The sequence below is a fragment of the Labeo rohita genome, chromosome 13, assembly GCF_022985175.1.
Source record: "Labeo rohita strain BAU-BD-2019 chromosome 13, IGBB_LRoh.1.0, whole genome shotgun sequence".
Taxonomy (NCBI): Eukaryota; Metazoa; Chordata; class Actinopteri; order Cypriniformes; family Cyprinidae; genus Labeo; species Labeo rohita.
The window spans coordinates 25,737,945-25,753,143 of NC_066881.1; the positions used below are offsets into that span (position 1 = coordinate 25,737,945).

Sequence of the window (15,199 nt, forward strand, 5' to 3'; positions counted from 1 at the left end):
TTCACAAAATTGTTTGTTTTGTTTGGGTGTTGATTACAATTTTCGACAGCATTTCTCAGGATTCACTCACTGCACCTTTAAGACTTGCGTACTGAACAAGACTCATTTAATTGCAAAATTAAAGTTATATATTAAGCACAATATTATTAGATTGACTTATAAAACACAGACATTTTAAAGTGCCACTAGAAAAGAAACAAATGCATTCATAATCATAGTAGAGAAAATCCACAGAGCAAAAACACCAAAGTAATTTGTCTGTTTTTCTGCTTTTACATCATCGGGATGTCAGGTTGATCATCGGGACACTGATCTCTCCGAAAGCCGCTCTTTGGTTTCTTGATATGCTTCAAACTTCTCTCGAAACTCATGAAGGAAGTTGTATTGCTGTAAGAGACAAATGAGAAAGCATCATTAACAGTTTAGCTATACGGTTAAGGGAAGAGATGCATTTAGGTTTCTGGATGTCCTCTTACCTTGACGGTCTGAATGGCTCCACCTCCTCTCAGCTCCCTCAGGATTTCCAGTGCAGAACTGGGTGTCATGGAGACAGAGAGCTGCAGCAGCAAACATGCAGCAACTGTGACAAAGAAGCATAAAGCATAGTTAAACTCCTAATCACACACATGGGACTAACATTAATCATAACACATTTAGAGTTTGAGCATTTGATACTTACTTAACCCTGAGCGTCCCAGGCCTCCATAACAACTGTGGAAGAATAAAAGTGCACAATTAAATTCTGACGTTTTTTGTGTGTGTGTCAAAAGGTCAATTAAAAGATTTATAAAAATATTTTTGTTAAAATAAACTGATCACAGTTCTTTCGCGTATGGAAGAATATCTCTGGATGGAGTAACTGAGTGTGTTTTTTTACTGTATGACAGTCCTGCGTTGATTCTGCAAGCAGTCATGCAGTTCTTCCAGAATGCAGCTGCACTGAGAAAGCTCTGGAGTGCCCCCGTCTGGGAAGGGAAGGTGGTGCACCCTGAGTCCATTCTGAGAATAAACCTCTAAGAGACATGGCACCCTATAGCGCACCAGCTCTCCTCTGGTACAAAACACAAACACGTCCTCCACACCCTGATCACACATCTCAGCTGCATACAAACACACACCACATAAATCACAATCAGGACCAAAACAGTTGTACTCAAGAAAACGAAAATATCAAAACACTGTAATGTATTAATATTACCACAAGCAGGCCCTGCTAAATGCAAAAGCAGCATGAAATAGAGTGAATAGAAAAATTAAACTAGTTTGTTTAAGCCTCTTGAATTTTCTAATAATACACTGCACAACATTTTTGGGGGGGTTGGCACAAATCATACTTAAGCTCAGAAATAAGCAAATAAGCTCATATGTCAACATGAAATAGAAATAATTGTGGTATTTTCTTCTATATCATGACATTTCCAAAGTAACAGCTTTTTAAACAAGCAAAAAAAAGGTATGGTGAGACTCAATTTTGTCCATCATTGTCATTTGCTAATTGACACGATGTTCATTAAAATGAATTAAGAATTGTCCATTTTAATTTTATGAGTTTGAGTGGTATTTATTTATTTATAAATAAATGTTGTCCTTAGATTTGACTACCTTTAACTAACTAACAAAAATGTATGCCTAAATACCATGAATTTATTTAGCTATCTTTATACACTACCAGTCAAAAGTTTTTTTAAATAGTAAAATTTTTAATGTTTTTAAAGACGTCTCTTCTGCTCACCAAGGCTGCATTTATTTGATACAAAGTGCAGTAAAAACAGTACAATCTTGAAATATTTAAAATAACTTTTCTATTTGAATATATTTTAAAATGTAATTTATTCCTGTGATTTCAAAGCTGAATTTTTAATCATCATTACTCAAGTCACATGATCCTTCAAAAATCATTCTAATATTCATAAACCTAAATAAAATAAAAATTTAGCTTTGATCACAAGAATAAATTATACTTTAAAATATATTCAAATAGAAAGCAGTTGTTTTAAATAGAAAAAAATATTTGCTTTTAGATTAAATAAATGCAGGCTTGGTGAGCAGAAGAAACTTCTTTGAGAAACAATAAAAATCTTACTGTTCATTTACTGTTACTTATGGCTGGAAGTGTACATGATCAAAAAATTAGTTGCATTTTATATGCATTTAGCATTGTTACCCTGCTGCTTCACAAACCGATCAGAACAGACCTGTAACCAGTTCGAGAACCATTGGTTGAGACCATTACTGTATGTGTGCATGTCAACTAGACTCACCAACATCTTTCTGCAGGTTTCTTCTGGTTTCTTTATATCTGCATCCTGAAATGAGCAGAAATTAGATCTGCATGATTAAAATAAAATCATGTTATGGCTTAGTGCGATTATTCAGGGTGAACCACAGCACTGATTTTCAGATTGGTTTAAATTAGTTTTGTTATTGTAATTTTACAGTTGTACCATAAAATGCTATTATTATTTTTTATTCTTATTATAAGCATTTTTTTTTTTTTAATATTTTACAAGCACAGCAAACGTGGAGCAACATTTTTTATTTAAACAGTAGATGCAATTCCATTTACTTCCCCAAATTGTGCAGCCCTAGTAGAAATGTTTTTTTTTTTATTTTTTTTTTTACCAGGTAAAGAACAAATGCCTAGAGACTGGGAACACTCCACCACTGACAGAGACAACCTGCAAAACACACACACAACAGCAACAACAACAAATCACTCTCAATTTATGAAAATTCCTAAAGCTGTTGAGTATGTACACGTATGTTTTGCTCACCATGAGATCTGAAAAGGCGTGGCTTCCACTTCACCAATGTCCTCTTCGTCAGATGAATCAAACTCACTTGTCCTCATTGCCCCAGTCTACCATATACACAAATGTAATGTCACCAAGATCATTAATCAACCCTGACACTGACACATGAGAGCTGAAATGTGAAACAGACATCCAAACATTAGCTTCTTCTGACGGCTTTGCTTATCACGTGGAAGCAGGACTGAGAAATCTAACGTAATTTTACTGCAAATTTAAGAGAAATAAAAGTATAATATGCTATTAGACATTATTATCAGGTTCATACATATTTTCGTTTGCATAACTAAATCTATTTACGCACTCGACACCTCGAAGTTATTCAAACGAAGCATTAAATCGCTACATGAAAACATAAAGTTGTAAGCGACAGAGAGAATCAACAACCGAACTCACCGACACGCCACTTCACACTGCGCAGGCGCTGCTATTTTAAAACATACTTAAACCACTCGTCCAATCATATTGAACATGTTCGAAAACCACGCCTTTGTTTGTAGAAGACACGCCCTCTCCGCAGTTTCGCTTAATCTGAGAATTACATATTAATGAGACGTATGCTCTATCAGTTTTTTAGCCTTTTCCGAGTGGGCTACTACAATGTTCGTATTTTTCAGAGGTATAATCAGACAAATAATATCTGGGTTATTGAATAAAATATTTTGACCAAGTTAAAATAATCATCTCGGTACATTCTAGACCTCTGACATGTGAGAGTAAATCAAACGGAGCTCTAATCAGCCGAAAAACTGCTCTTTTGCTGACTTTGCGCAGTCCGTGTTCTGTTCCTCCTCTGCTCCCGCAGTCAAACAGACGCAGTGCGCGACACCAGATAGACCGGACACCGGGACACGAGAGCTCGGGGATAAACACTGAACTACAAAAACATGAGGTCGTCACTATGTCATAGAAATGGAATAACATTTAAACTTAAAAAGAAATCTTGAAGATTTTCTTTCTGGTAAGTGAGAACGCTTCTCTAAGTATTATTATTAATAATAACTGCCTTAGTTTGATTATTAAACATTTGTGTTGATGAATAGGCTTCTGCATGCTTTAACTCACTTTTGTGTAATGTTGTGTCGTTTACATGCATTAGTTACATGTGTATTGCACAAGACTGTATGAAAGTAGATATAAAAATATTTTAGAGAAAATGGAAACAAAAGAGTTATAAATCATTTTCCACTCTCTGCTGTAGGGTGGATCTCTTTGCCAGGTATCTTTCCCCCCACCTGGGATTTGCTGACAGGGCGACCAGCTCTAGGTAAAAACACAAGCGCGCCATGGTTTCACATGTAATAGAAAACAAATCACACAACCCATTCTGCAGTAGTGACTAATTTGTTCAAAAATGGATAAGATGATCACAGGTTACTATTCTTATAATGACTAACTTGTTAAGTTGATCATGGTTTACTATTCTTCTGGTGTCTCTTAAAACATGTGGATAAGATGATCACAGATTCTTCTTGTAGTGATCTTGTTAGCAGAGCTAGATTACGTACAAATTGTAATCCGTTACTTATCCCAAATTACTTGACTAAAATTGTAGTTAGTAATGTAATCCATTACATTACACATTCAAGGTAATATAATCTGAGTACTTTTAGATTACCTTTAATGTTTCTCCTGTATCACATTGATTTAAATAGGATAATCTCATACCATATGAGCACAGCTGGGTAGTAACTGATTACATGTAAACTGGATTACATAATCAGATTCCAAAAATTAATTACTTGTAATTAGAGTAAGTTACATTTTAAAATACTCGTAATCAGACTACAGTTACTTTTTTATTGATTACATGATTACATATTATTCACACAATAGCAATAAATTATTCCTTATTTATGGATTTTCTCTAATTACCCTTTTAAATTTTCCTTTCTAAAATAGTCTACCGCGTATACACTCAGACAGTACAGAAGTACAGTTTTGTGGACATTCACACATAGACTAGTCATTAGCCAGGTGGCAACACAGCATTTAGTCAATGAATTTACAAAGATCATTTCAGGTTTAAGAAGTGTTTCAACATTGCATCAACACATTCATTTTTTTTTTAATTATCACTCAGTAGATTATTTAACCATGTATTATCATGTTTTACTGAAAGGGTTTTGTCTTTCAAACTCATTAAAATGCACAAATTCTCACTATTTCTTATTTGCAGACGTTCTCAAACTTTTTGTCATCTGAACCTCTTTCACCTAATATATTTACTTTAAAGGGGTGGTCAATCAGCAGTTCTGTAAAAGACAATATCTCCGTTTGCATTGTACTTTGAGCGTTGTAATTTTGCAGATGTTACACTAAAAAGCAACATTACACACTAAAGTTAATAAAGTAAAATCATAATCAATGACCCCTTTAAGTACCCCTGAGATTTTAAAATAAATATTTTAATAATTAAGTATTACATATGCATGTTCACGGATCTCTGACATTGGTTAATGATCATATGGCATGCAGGTAAATTTTTGTGATTTAATTACTTGTTAGCCTTTTATTAAACTCACAAACCCCCTGCAATTCCTTTATAAACCCCAGTTTGAGAAACCTTGATGTAACAATGTTTAATGCACTTCATGTTGCTAATTACAATGAAAGGAATATATTTATCATTATGGTACAAGATTATCCTATTTAAATCAATGTGATAAAGTCAAAAGTAATCTAAAAGTTGTCTGATTATATTAGCTAAAATGTGTAATGTAATGGATAACGTTACTGACTACAATTTTTGTCATGTAATTTTAAATAAGTAACAGATTACAATTTGCAAGTAATCTACCTAGCTCTGGAAATGAGTACGAAAATATAGTCCATTTGTTGTTATCAATATGAAGTGCGTTAAACATTATGCCATGGTTTCCCAAACTAGAATTTGTGAAGAAACTACATGAGGTTTATGAGTTTAATGAAAAGCTAATAATAATAAAAAAAGGTAAAAATGTAAAATCATAAAAATGTTAAATTAAAATAATTTTAAAATCAAACTAAAAGATTTACTGAAAAAACCCCCCAGTATTTTATTTGTTAACCTGTGTCATGTGACCATAACCAGTGTCAGAGAAACATGAATGTGCATATGTGATACTTAATTGTTAAAATCTAATTACAAGTACTTAATTTTGGGAACCTGATTACTTAATCCAGATTACATGTAATCAGTTACTACCCAGCAGCTCTTCTTGTTAGAACACATGAAATGGATAAGATGACCATGCCTGCTAAGCAAGTGTCAGACATAAGAACTGAACTGTTGTGCATCTTACTGCACCAACATAAATCTCAGGGGTTATCTGCCAAAAAAAACCTCTCCACAGAGAATGTTTACAAACCTTTGAGACTGTGTTGAATGATGTTTGTGTATCCTCACACAGAAAATGAAATCTCATGAGGGAGAACTGGAGAGAGAGATCTCTAAGGTAACAAACACACACACTGACTTTCTTCAACAGATTTGAAAAATGACGAAACGTATATGAGCATTGTAAATGCATATGTCTGTCAAAAAGACATTTTGGGCTGATATGTGTAATTACTTGTAACTACTAGGTCTTAAAATCAATGACATTTCTAGTTATATACTCAGTTCTAAAATATTAAACTGGACAGAAATTATTCTTTGACAGTGCAATGTGCATAAAATAATCAGTCTCACTTCATGTGTTGCGTTCAGGTTCAGGGCATGGTGTGTGAGTTGCGGGCTGGGTTTTCTCGTGCGTTGCTGGAGCTGAATCAGATTCAGCAGGGAGACACTGAGCTGCAGAGTCAGCTGGAGGACACAAGACATGGCTGTAACAAGCGTGCCCTTCACCTGGAGAGTCTGGTGCTGTCCCTCAAGGTGAGATCAGACACCTGTCTTGTAAATCTGTTCTGTATGTGTTTGTCCAAGTTATGCTTTCATGTGCGTCTCTTCAGGAGGAGCTGGAGGAGGTACGTTGTCAGTTTCGTCAACTCTGTGAGACACAAGAGAGAAAGCCACCAGAGAATCCAGGAAGAGAGAAGTAAACACACACATGCTGACATGCACAAATTTAAAGTATGACTAAAACTGTGTTATAGATTAAATGCTGATGTGTGTATGTGTGAATGCAGTAATGGAGTTGACGACAGTAGCGCCGAACAGAGTAATGGTGCTGCAGAGGCTCCTCCTCTTTCACCTGTGGGCGGAGATTTCCTCATACACTGTTACCTGCAAGGATTGAAAGTGTGGCAGTGGGCCAGACAGAATACAGGTGAGTCTATCCACCTTATTTTTCCCATAAGAGCGGGAGCGGCCATTTGTACATTTTATGGGTCTGGCTTCTGGTCTCATCTGCGCCTATTTTTAGCTGTACAAAACTGCTCATTTGCGGCTTGATACTGCAAATTGATGTGTCTTACCATATTATTTTTAATGTATTATCGTAATTGTGAACACTGGTTTTTTAGTGCAAACAGTTTTACTGTTTACTGCATGTTGTTATTTTTCTCATTATTTCCCTATAGTGGCTAATGAACTGGATGTCTCACCCATAGGCTTACTTCCATGTTGAAGAATAAGTTGGATAGGAATGCGTTCACATAATGTTTCTTTAAAAACTGACATCTACTACTGGTCTGACATGCCTAATAAAGCATTTTTAGTTTTGTGGATCTGTGAAAAAGGGATTCATTTTTGGTCAAACTAACCCTTTAATGGGAAAACAAAGCCAAACCCCAGACATTTTAAGCAATTTTGAGATAAGACATGTCCAGGAAAAAGATGACGTATGGGCACCTTATATTTATCCACGCAAAATAGTGGAGCCAAAGCACAACTTACGTAATTCCCAAAACAACGTTCCTCCGCAAGTAACTGGTAGTTTTATGCTTTAGCCTGCTAGAAGGTCAAAAGTTATAGTGTGTCACTTTAATAATTGAAGTCAAAAGTTTACATATATCTTGCAGAATCTGCAAAATGTTAATTATTTTACCAAAATAAGAGGGATCATACAAAATGGATGTTATTTTTTATTTAGTACTGACCGAATAAGATATTTTACATAAAAGACGTTTACATCCATAAGAGAATGCATAAAGAGCTGGGGGGTGAAGACCTTTTGAATTTGAAGATCAGGGTAAATTTAAGTTATTTTGTCTTCTGGAAAACATGTAAGTATCTTCTGAAGGGCAGTACTAAATTAAAAAAATAAAATAAAATTTAGGCAAAATAAGAAAAATGTACACATCTTCATTCTGTTCAAAAGTTTTCAACCCCCTGGCTCTTAATGTATCGTTTTTCCTTCTGGAGCATCAGTGAGTGTTTGAACCTTCTGTAATAGTTGCATATGAGTCCCTCAGTTGTCCTCAGAGTGAAAAGATGGATCTAAAAATCATACAGTCGTTGTTGGAAAGGGTTCAAATACACAAAAATGCTGAAAAACCAAAGATTTTGTGGGACCTGAAGGATTTTTCTAAAGAACAGCAGGCAGTTTAACTGTTTAATGACAAACAAGGGACTCGTGAACAACTATCACTAAACAAAAAAACACAGCTGTGGATCATTTAGGTAACAACACAGTATTAAGAATCAAGTGTATGTCAGGGTTGCCAGGTATTCACAACAAAACCCGCCCAACTGCTACACAAAACTATCCCAAAACTAGGGTTTCGAGGGGGGTCCCCCATTAAAAATCGTGTTCGGGGGATAAAGTACACGTTTTTTTGTTGGTTTTCCTCTGGTAAATTTGTATTTCAGGGGCTAAATATGACGTTATTGGGGTCGATTTAACCCGCGGACATCAAAAACACTTTCAAAAACACTTTGCAAGAGTGTTAAAGTAGCTCAATGCCACAAGAAATCCGTGGACTTGGCAACGCTGCTGTATGTAAACACTTAAACGGGGTAATTTTTATAAATGCAACTATTATTTTCTCTTGTGGACTTTATGCAAATGTCTTTTATGTGAAATATCTTATTCAGGTCAGTACTAAATAAAAAAAACATGCATTTTGAATGTTCCCTCTTAGTTTGGTAAAGTAATTAACATTTTGCAGATTCTGCAAGGTATATGTAAACATTTGACTTCAAATGTATAAAATAAAATGTTAAGTAATAAATAAGGTAGGAATTAAATGATATTAAAAATGACCTTTTGTTTATTGTTTTAGGTGCAGATACAGTTTCCTGCCATGTAACGCACAGCTGCCTACGACGGAGTAAATAATCTGTTCTCCTAGCCTTTTAACTGCTCAGTATTCACATGTGGATCCTCATATTTCTCTGTCTCTTTGTGTCAGGCAGGAGGCGGGGTGTGGTGGAGATGCTGTTGCAGTCTGAACGCGATTACGTGTCTAGCTTGAATCAGCTCTATGAGAAATACAAGTCTGCTGATCAAAAGTAGAGCACTACAATCATCACTATTTCACGCAATCTCTTATCTCTGTCTATACCAGGCACTATAACAAGTGTATTTGTGTGTTTCTGAGACAGTGTGACGTTTGTAAAGCATATTGATCAGATGCTGCAGCGCCACCTGCTGTTCCGCAACACCCTAGAAGAACGACTGACCACGGATGAGAGAAGCTGTGCTGCTGGGGATGCTTTCCTCAACCTCACTGGACAGAACAATGTAATGCCATTCGCTACTAAAATAACCATATGTAGCCCATTATTAAATTGATCAAACGTGACAGTAAGGGCTTTTACACTGTTACAAAAAAATTCTAATAGAGAATGCTGTTTTTGAACATTCTATTCATCAAACAACTACTTTCAACATTGATAGCAATAATTAATGTTTGTTACGCAGCAAATCAGCATATTAGAATGATTTCTGAAGAATCATGTGACGACTGTAAACTGGAGTAATGATGCTGAATTTAGCTTTGCATCATAGGACTAAATTATATTTTAAATCATAAAAATATTCCACAGTATTAATGTTTTTTATACATGCATTGTTGTCCTCCTGCAGACGACTTTCTCTGATGCATATCTTGGATACGTGGCCAGTCTGGGAACTGTCCTGAAAGCAGAGATCAGTAAAACTTCACCCCACAGCAATCCAGAAAACACACAGGCAAGATCTTCCCATTTAACAATATGATGATGTCACAGTATGTAAAGAGTCATTACAGATGCTTAGTGACACAGTGATGACTGTTTTGCGTTTAGCTCAGCACTAGTAATCATTTTACAGGCTGCGAGGGACTATCAAATGAGTCTACAGCAATCAGGCCCAGTTATATTTAAGAGCATGTACAAGTCTGTTGATTTTTACTTTTGCATAATATTGGTTTCATGTGTTCATTTATGTTTATCTGCTAGGAGGAGAAAGAGAGCTTCAGATTGCTTTCACTACTATTTGCTCCCGTTTCACGCATCCACACATACCTGAACATCATACAGGTGAGTCACATACTTATGGAAGCTTGTTTCTGCCACTGAATAAAAAAATTTAAAAAGGTTATTGCGACTTTTTACCTCGCAATTCTCAGAATTGTGAAATATAAACTCGCATTTACAAGTTATAAACTCAAAATTGCGAAATATAAACTTGCGATTCTGAGAAATTAAGTTTTTTTTTTCTCAGAAAAGCAGAATTGCAAAAACTCACAATTCTGTCATTTTTCTCAGAATTGTCAGTCCAGTTTTGTTTAGATACTTTTTATTGTTTCAAACATTGAGAAAAAATTAGTTACATATATACTGTACCAGAAACCAAACACCAACCAAAGAACACCCACCCTATCCCTGACAGACCCATAAGAAAATTTTGTAAAATACATTAAGAAAATGACCGTTCAACACATATAAATGCAATGCAGGTGGAAAAAAAAAAATAATATATATATATATATATATATATATATATATATATATATAAAGAAGTCATAACAAACAGCTTCACATATTAGTACAGTCAACTGTCATTAAACACTTAAGCATAATCACATTATTTGGTATTACTCAAGAGTCAGTCCTTTCTGATCTAAAAAACGAAGGAAGTCAGTCCAGTTTTGAGGGGGAAAGAAAGACTGATATGTTCTCAGAATTGCAAGTTTATCTCTCACATTTCTGACTTAACTTGCAGTAATAACTCACAACTACATATTATAAAGTCACAATTGTGAAATATAAACTTGCAATTCTGAGAAAAAGTCAGAATTAAGAGTTTATATCTCACAATTCTGACTTTATTTCTCAGAATTGTGTCTTTATAACTAACTCGCAATTGTGAGTTTATATCACAGTTCTGAGGAAAAGATTTTTTTTCGCAAAAAACAATCTCAAGATGTAAACTCAATTGCAAGAAAAAAAGTAGTCCTTAATGACTGAATCATGTATACACTGTAATCACATAGAAAATAATTTTATAACTTTTTATAAACGTTTAAACATTTAATAATAAAAAGATTTAATTTACGCAGTGATAAAACATCTTAAAACAGCTAATCTGAATCTGCAAAATGTTGATTATTTTACCAAAATAAGAGGGATCGTACAAAATGCATGTTATTTTTTATTTAGTACTTACCGGAATTAAATATTTCACCATAAAAGACATATAGTCCACAAGAGAAAATAGTTGAATTTATAAAAATGACCCCATTCAAAAGTTTACATACGCTTGATTCTTAATACTGTGTTGTTACCTGAATGATCCACAGCTGTTTTTTTTTTTTGTTTAGTGATAGTTGTTAATGCATCCATTGTTTGTCCTAAACAGTCAAACTGCCTGCTGTTCTTCAGAAAAATCCTTCAGGTCCCACAAATTCTTTGGTTCTTCAGCATTTTTGTGTATTTGAACCCTTTCCAACAATGACTGTATGATTTTGAGATCCATCTTTTAACACTGAGCACAACTGAGGGACTCATATGCAACTATTACACAAGGTTTAAATGCCCACTGATGCTCCAGAAGAAATAAAAACAAACGATGCATTAAGAGCTGGGGGTGAAAACTTTTGAACAGGATGAAGATGTGTACAATTTTCTTATTTTCCCTGAATATCATATTTTTTCATTTAGTACTGTCCTTCAGGAGATACTTCCATGTTTCCCAGAAGACAAAATAAGTTCAATTCACCCTGATCCTTAAATTCAAAAAGTTTTCACCCGCAGGCTCTTAATGCATTGTTTTTCTTTCCGGAGCATCAGTGAATGTTTGAACCTTCTGTAGTAGTTGAGTCCTTTAATTGTCCTCAGTGTGAATAGATAGATCTCAAAATCATTCATCAAATCAAGTCATTGTTGGAAAGGGTTCAAATACATAAAAAAAAAAAAAACAAGGGACTCATGAACAACTATCACTAAACACAAAAACACAGCTGTGGATCATTCAGGTAACAACAGTATTAAGAATCAAGTGTATGTAAACTTATGAACGGGGTAATTTTTTTTTTTTAAACTCAACTACTTTTTTTCTAATTGTGGACTGTATGTGGACTTTCATGTGAAATAACTTATTCAGGTCACTACTAAATAAAAAAATAACAGGCATACAATATAACAATATTTTGTAACAATTGTAAATGTCTTTACTGTCTCTTTTGATCAGTTTAATGTGTCCCTTAATATATATATAATGTATTAAAGTGAGATGTATTAAGTGAGAGACGAGACAATCATTTTCTATGGGGGTCGACAGCATGACATATACACAGTCAACAGAGTTCAAGAATCTTCAGTTTCAGTTAGTGCTGAAATGTATAATCCGACTCAGTGAAACAGCTGATGTTATGTTATATTTAGGTCAAGATACTTTTGAACCTCTAAACCTAGAAATATGGAAAATGTGACGCTGGACGTAGCCTATGAATCGGCAGTGAATGCTACAGCACAGTCGAGCAGGGTCCAGATGGCATTACCGCATTGCTGAACTCATGCCACCTTAGGTCTGCTTTGCACACTACTGCACTACTGTCTGAGACTGGTAGTGCAAGTTCAAGTAGTCCAAGCAGTTCAGTACATACAGTATATATTTTCTTTCTCAAAATGCAGTCTTCTATTTACAAAGTAAATTTAATTTTCAGTGTTGCTACAGAAGACATTGGATCTTTTCTACTGCATGTCCTATTTCCACCAGGCTCTGTTACGCAGTTCTGGCGCTGGACATGCAGACTGGTGTTCACTACAGGAGAGCGAGCGGGTGCTGTGGGACCTCTGCACAAGCTGTCACATGACCTTAGAGAAGGCGGGGCCATGTGAAGAGGGGGTGGGGCCTGAACAAGGGTCAGTCTTATAATTTAGCTTGTCTGTCTGTCACGTAAAGCTCAGTAAAGGAGTATTTTATGAAGTGCTCTTCCATTTAACTGGATGAAACTGGCTTTTGTGGCAGGTGGTTGATGCTAATTTTAGTGTGTCTGCAGTTTGAGAAACAGGTGCTGTGCCGAGAGCCCCGACTGTGGCCCTTCCGCTTTTACCAAGTACTGTGCCAACACGAATGCGGATACAGCCAGCGTCACAGCGGGCGCAGGCATAGACAGCACTGTACACCAGAGGAAATGCTGTCGTGTTGGCATCTCACGCACGCTACCTCGGCCCAGTGGCATTTTAAGGTACTCCAGCGTGTGATACAGAAATTAGAGGAGAAAAAAAAAAAGATTAGATTAAAATACACTTGGAAAAAATCTAATGGCTAAAAAAAATCAGATCAACCTCGCTCTAAATACAATTTCTGACTGCAGAAGATGATGCAGATCTTAAATATGCAATTCTTATACACATTTAAAAGTAGCTACTTTCATAATTGGATACAAATATATTATCATTCGTGAACACACTTGGAATAAATCCAAATTTTATTTTATTTAATGATTTAATTGTGGTTACTAGACCTGGAAATTAATAGTCTTAAAATCATAGACAGGTCTAGGTATAATCAGTTCGAAAATATTAAATTTGCATCTTTTGACAGTGAATTGTCGTCGTGCATAAAATGATTTTTGTTATCTTTTTAAATAAGGTATTTATAAATAATTAGTAATCAAATAAATAAAAATTGTAAAAAATTAAAAATTACTAATTTAAAAAATTATTTATATAGGTTTAAGGCATTTATTTTTGTCAGCTGCTTTAATGTATGAAAAAAAAATTTGGAGCAACTAACAAATCTAAATGTATCAAAATGCACTGAACTGTGCATTGAGCTTTTAAATACAGATTATTTGTGTTCGAAGCCTAAATATAGCATTATAGATTACTTAATTTTCAAACAACATGTCATTTTCATAATATCAGAGTATAAACATGTCTTAAAACATATAGCTGCTTTAAGATTTTTTTTTTAACAAAACAGATGAATCAATCACAATAAACTCTTAACATATTTGAAAAATATTAAACAGTTGAAGTCAAAAGTTTACATACACCTTGCAGAATCTGCAAAATGTTAAATATTTTACCAAAATAAGAGGGAGCATACAAAACTGAGGACACTTGAGGGACTCATATGCAACTATTACAGAAGGTTTAAACACTCACTGATGCTCTAGAAGGAAAAACAAAACATTAAGAGCCAGGGTAGGGTGTAAACTTTTGAACAGAATAAGGAAATGTTTATTTTATCTTATTTTGCCTAAATATCATATTTTTTCATTTAGCACTGCCCTTTAGAAGCCCTTCAATTCACGTTCATAATCAGCAATCAGATTAATATAATTACAATGTAATTTTTTAAATTTTATTTCATTTGGATTACACCTTTTCCTTACCTATATTTAAAAATAACGTCTCCCCTCAGAAATGGCCGTGAGCATATGTGTGATCTGCCCCCTGGTGGCTGGACCTCAGAGTACATGTGGAATGGCAATGCAAGGCAGAGCCACACGGGTCCCATCTGCGTACCCTTTCCTCGTCATCCTAGAGAAGCCGGCCTCTTTCTGAATCCTGTGCCACCTGTTGGTGTTGGGGGAAACCACACTAGTGCTGCCAAGAGCCAGAACTCCTCGGCTGGTCTGGCTGTGCGTGTGTGTGGGTCCCCGGGTCTCAATGGACGCGTATACACATCTGACCTGTACCCTCCGCCGCATCGTCTCGATGACGGGGACACAGACTGCGACGTGGCCGACGCATCAGTTTTTGACTTCTCTTCCGTAACGACCTGTAGCCCAGATGAAACTCTGAATCGACTCAGGGGAGTGGACACACGTGATGATGAGGATGATGATGAAGAGGACAGCGAGGTTCCAGTTCTCCTCAAACCGTCATACACTCACAACGCTTCAGCCGTGCAGGCGGGGGGAAGCGTATGCATGCCGTGGCAGATTCCCAGGCGGGCTCCTATTCCTGCCGAGGTTCGCATTGGGACACAAGGCAAAACGCGTGCACCAAAGCCACACAGAATCCCCGCCAGTGCCTTCCGGCCGATTTGGGACCCGACTTACTCACAGGTTTGAGACGTCACATG

The 15,199-nt window shown here is 35.7% G+C and overlaps 2 protein-coding genes across 6 annotated transcripts in view; one reads left to right on the forward strand and one right to left on the reverse strand.

The window, feature by feature from the left end:
• cdkn3 (cyclin-dependent kinase inhibitor 3) lies at positions 1-6,220 on the reverse strand. 5 transcript variants are annotated; one of them, XM_051125782.1, is made up of 8 exons: positions 6,161-6,220; positions 2,775-2,860; positions 2,623-2,678; positions 2,262-2,306; positions 878-1,100; positions 680-711; positions 477-580; positions 1-387 (listed from the first exon to the last, which is right to left on the reverse strand). In XM_051125782.1, exons 1-8 carry the CDS (start codon positions 6,215-6,217, stop codon positions 298-300), a joined length of 693 nt encoding a protein of 230 aa, XP_050981739.1. In that variant the 5' UTR covers positions 6,218-6,220; the 3' UTR covers positions 1-297. The 5 variants fall into 5 exon arrangements, with proteins under 5 accessions (XP_050981739.1, XP_050981741.1, XP_050981740.1 ...); XM_051125784.1 differs by lacking the exon at positions 6,161-6,220 and adding an exon at positions 3,207-3,334; XM_051125783.1 differs by lacking the exon at positions 6,161-6,220 and adding an exon at positions 3,207-3,287 and having other exon boundaries at positions 2,775-2,925.
• LOC127174998 (uncharacterized) overlaps positions 3,392-15,199 on the forward strand; it is a 14,809-nt gene continuing 3,001 nt past the window's right edge. The window contains exons 1-14 of the mRNA XM_051125781.1: positions 3,392-3,771; positions 4,012-4,077; positions 6,203-6,247; positions 6,502-6,666; positions 6,744-6,829; positions 6,921-7,060; positions 8,958-9,005; positions 9,087-9,186; positions 9,280-9,418; positions 9,764-9,868; positions 10,117-10,197; positions 12,878-13,023; positions 13,161-13,349; positions 14,534-15,182. Of these exons, the coding sequence (XP_050981738.1) occupies positions 6,206-6,247; positions 6,502-6,666; positions 6,744-6,829; positions 6,921-7,060; positions 8,958-9,005; positions 9,087-9,186; positions 9,280-9,418; positions 9,764-9,868; positions 10,117-10,197; positions 12,878-13,023; positions 13,161-13,349; positions 14,534-15,182 (1,890 nt within the window). The 5' untranslated portion in view covers positions 3,392-3,771; positions 4,012-4,077; positions 6,203-6,205. The remainder of the gene's footprint in view (positions 3,772-4,011; positions 4,078-6,202; positions 6,248-6,501; positions 6,667-6,743; positions 6,830-6,920; positions 7,061-8,957; positions 9,006-9,086; positions 9,187-9,279; positions 9,419-9,763; positions 9,869-10,116; positions 10,198-12,877; positions 13,024-13,160; positions 13,350-14,533; positions 15,183-15,199) is intronic.

Coding starts and splice junctions, on each gene's coding strand:
- cdkn3 (XM_051125782.1), bottom strand. CDS start 6,217: ATGAGATTTCATTTTCTGTGTGAGGATACACAAACATCATTCAACACA. Junction 1,101..2,261: donor AAACCTGCAGAAAGATGTTG/GTGAGTCTAGTT, acceptor GTTTGTATGCAG/CTGAGATGTGTGATCAGGGT. Junction 581..679: donor CCTGGGACGCTCAGGGTTAA/GTAAGTATCAAA, acceptor TCTTTGTCACAG/TTGCTGCATGTTTGCTGCTG.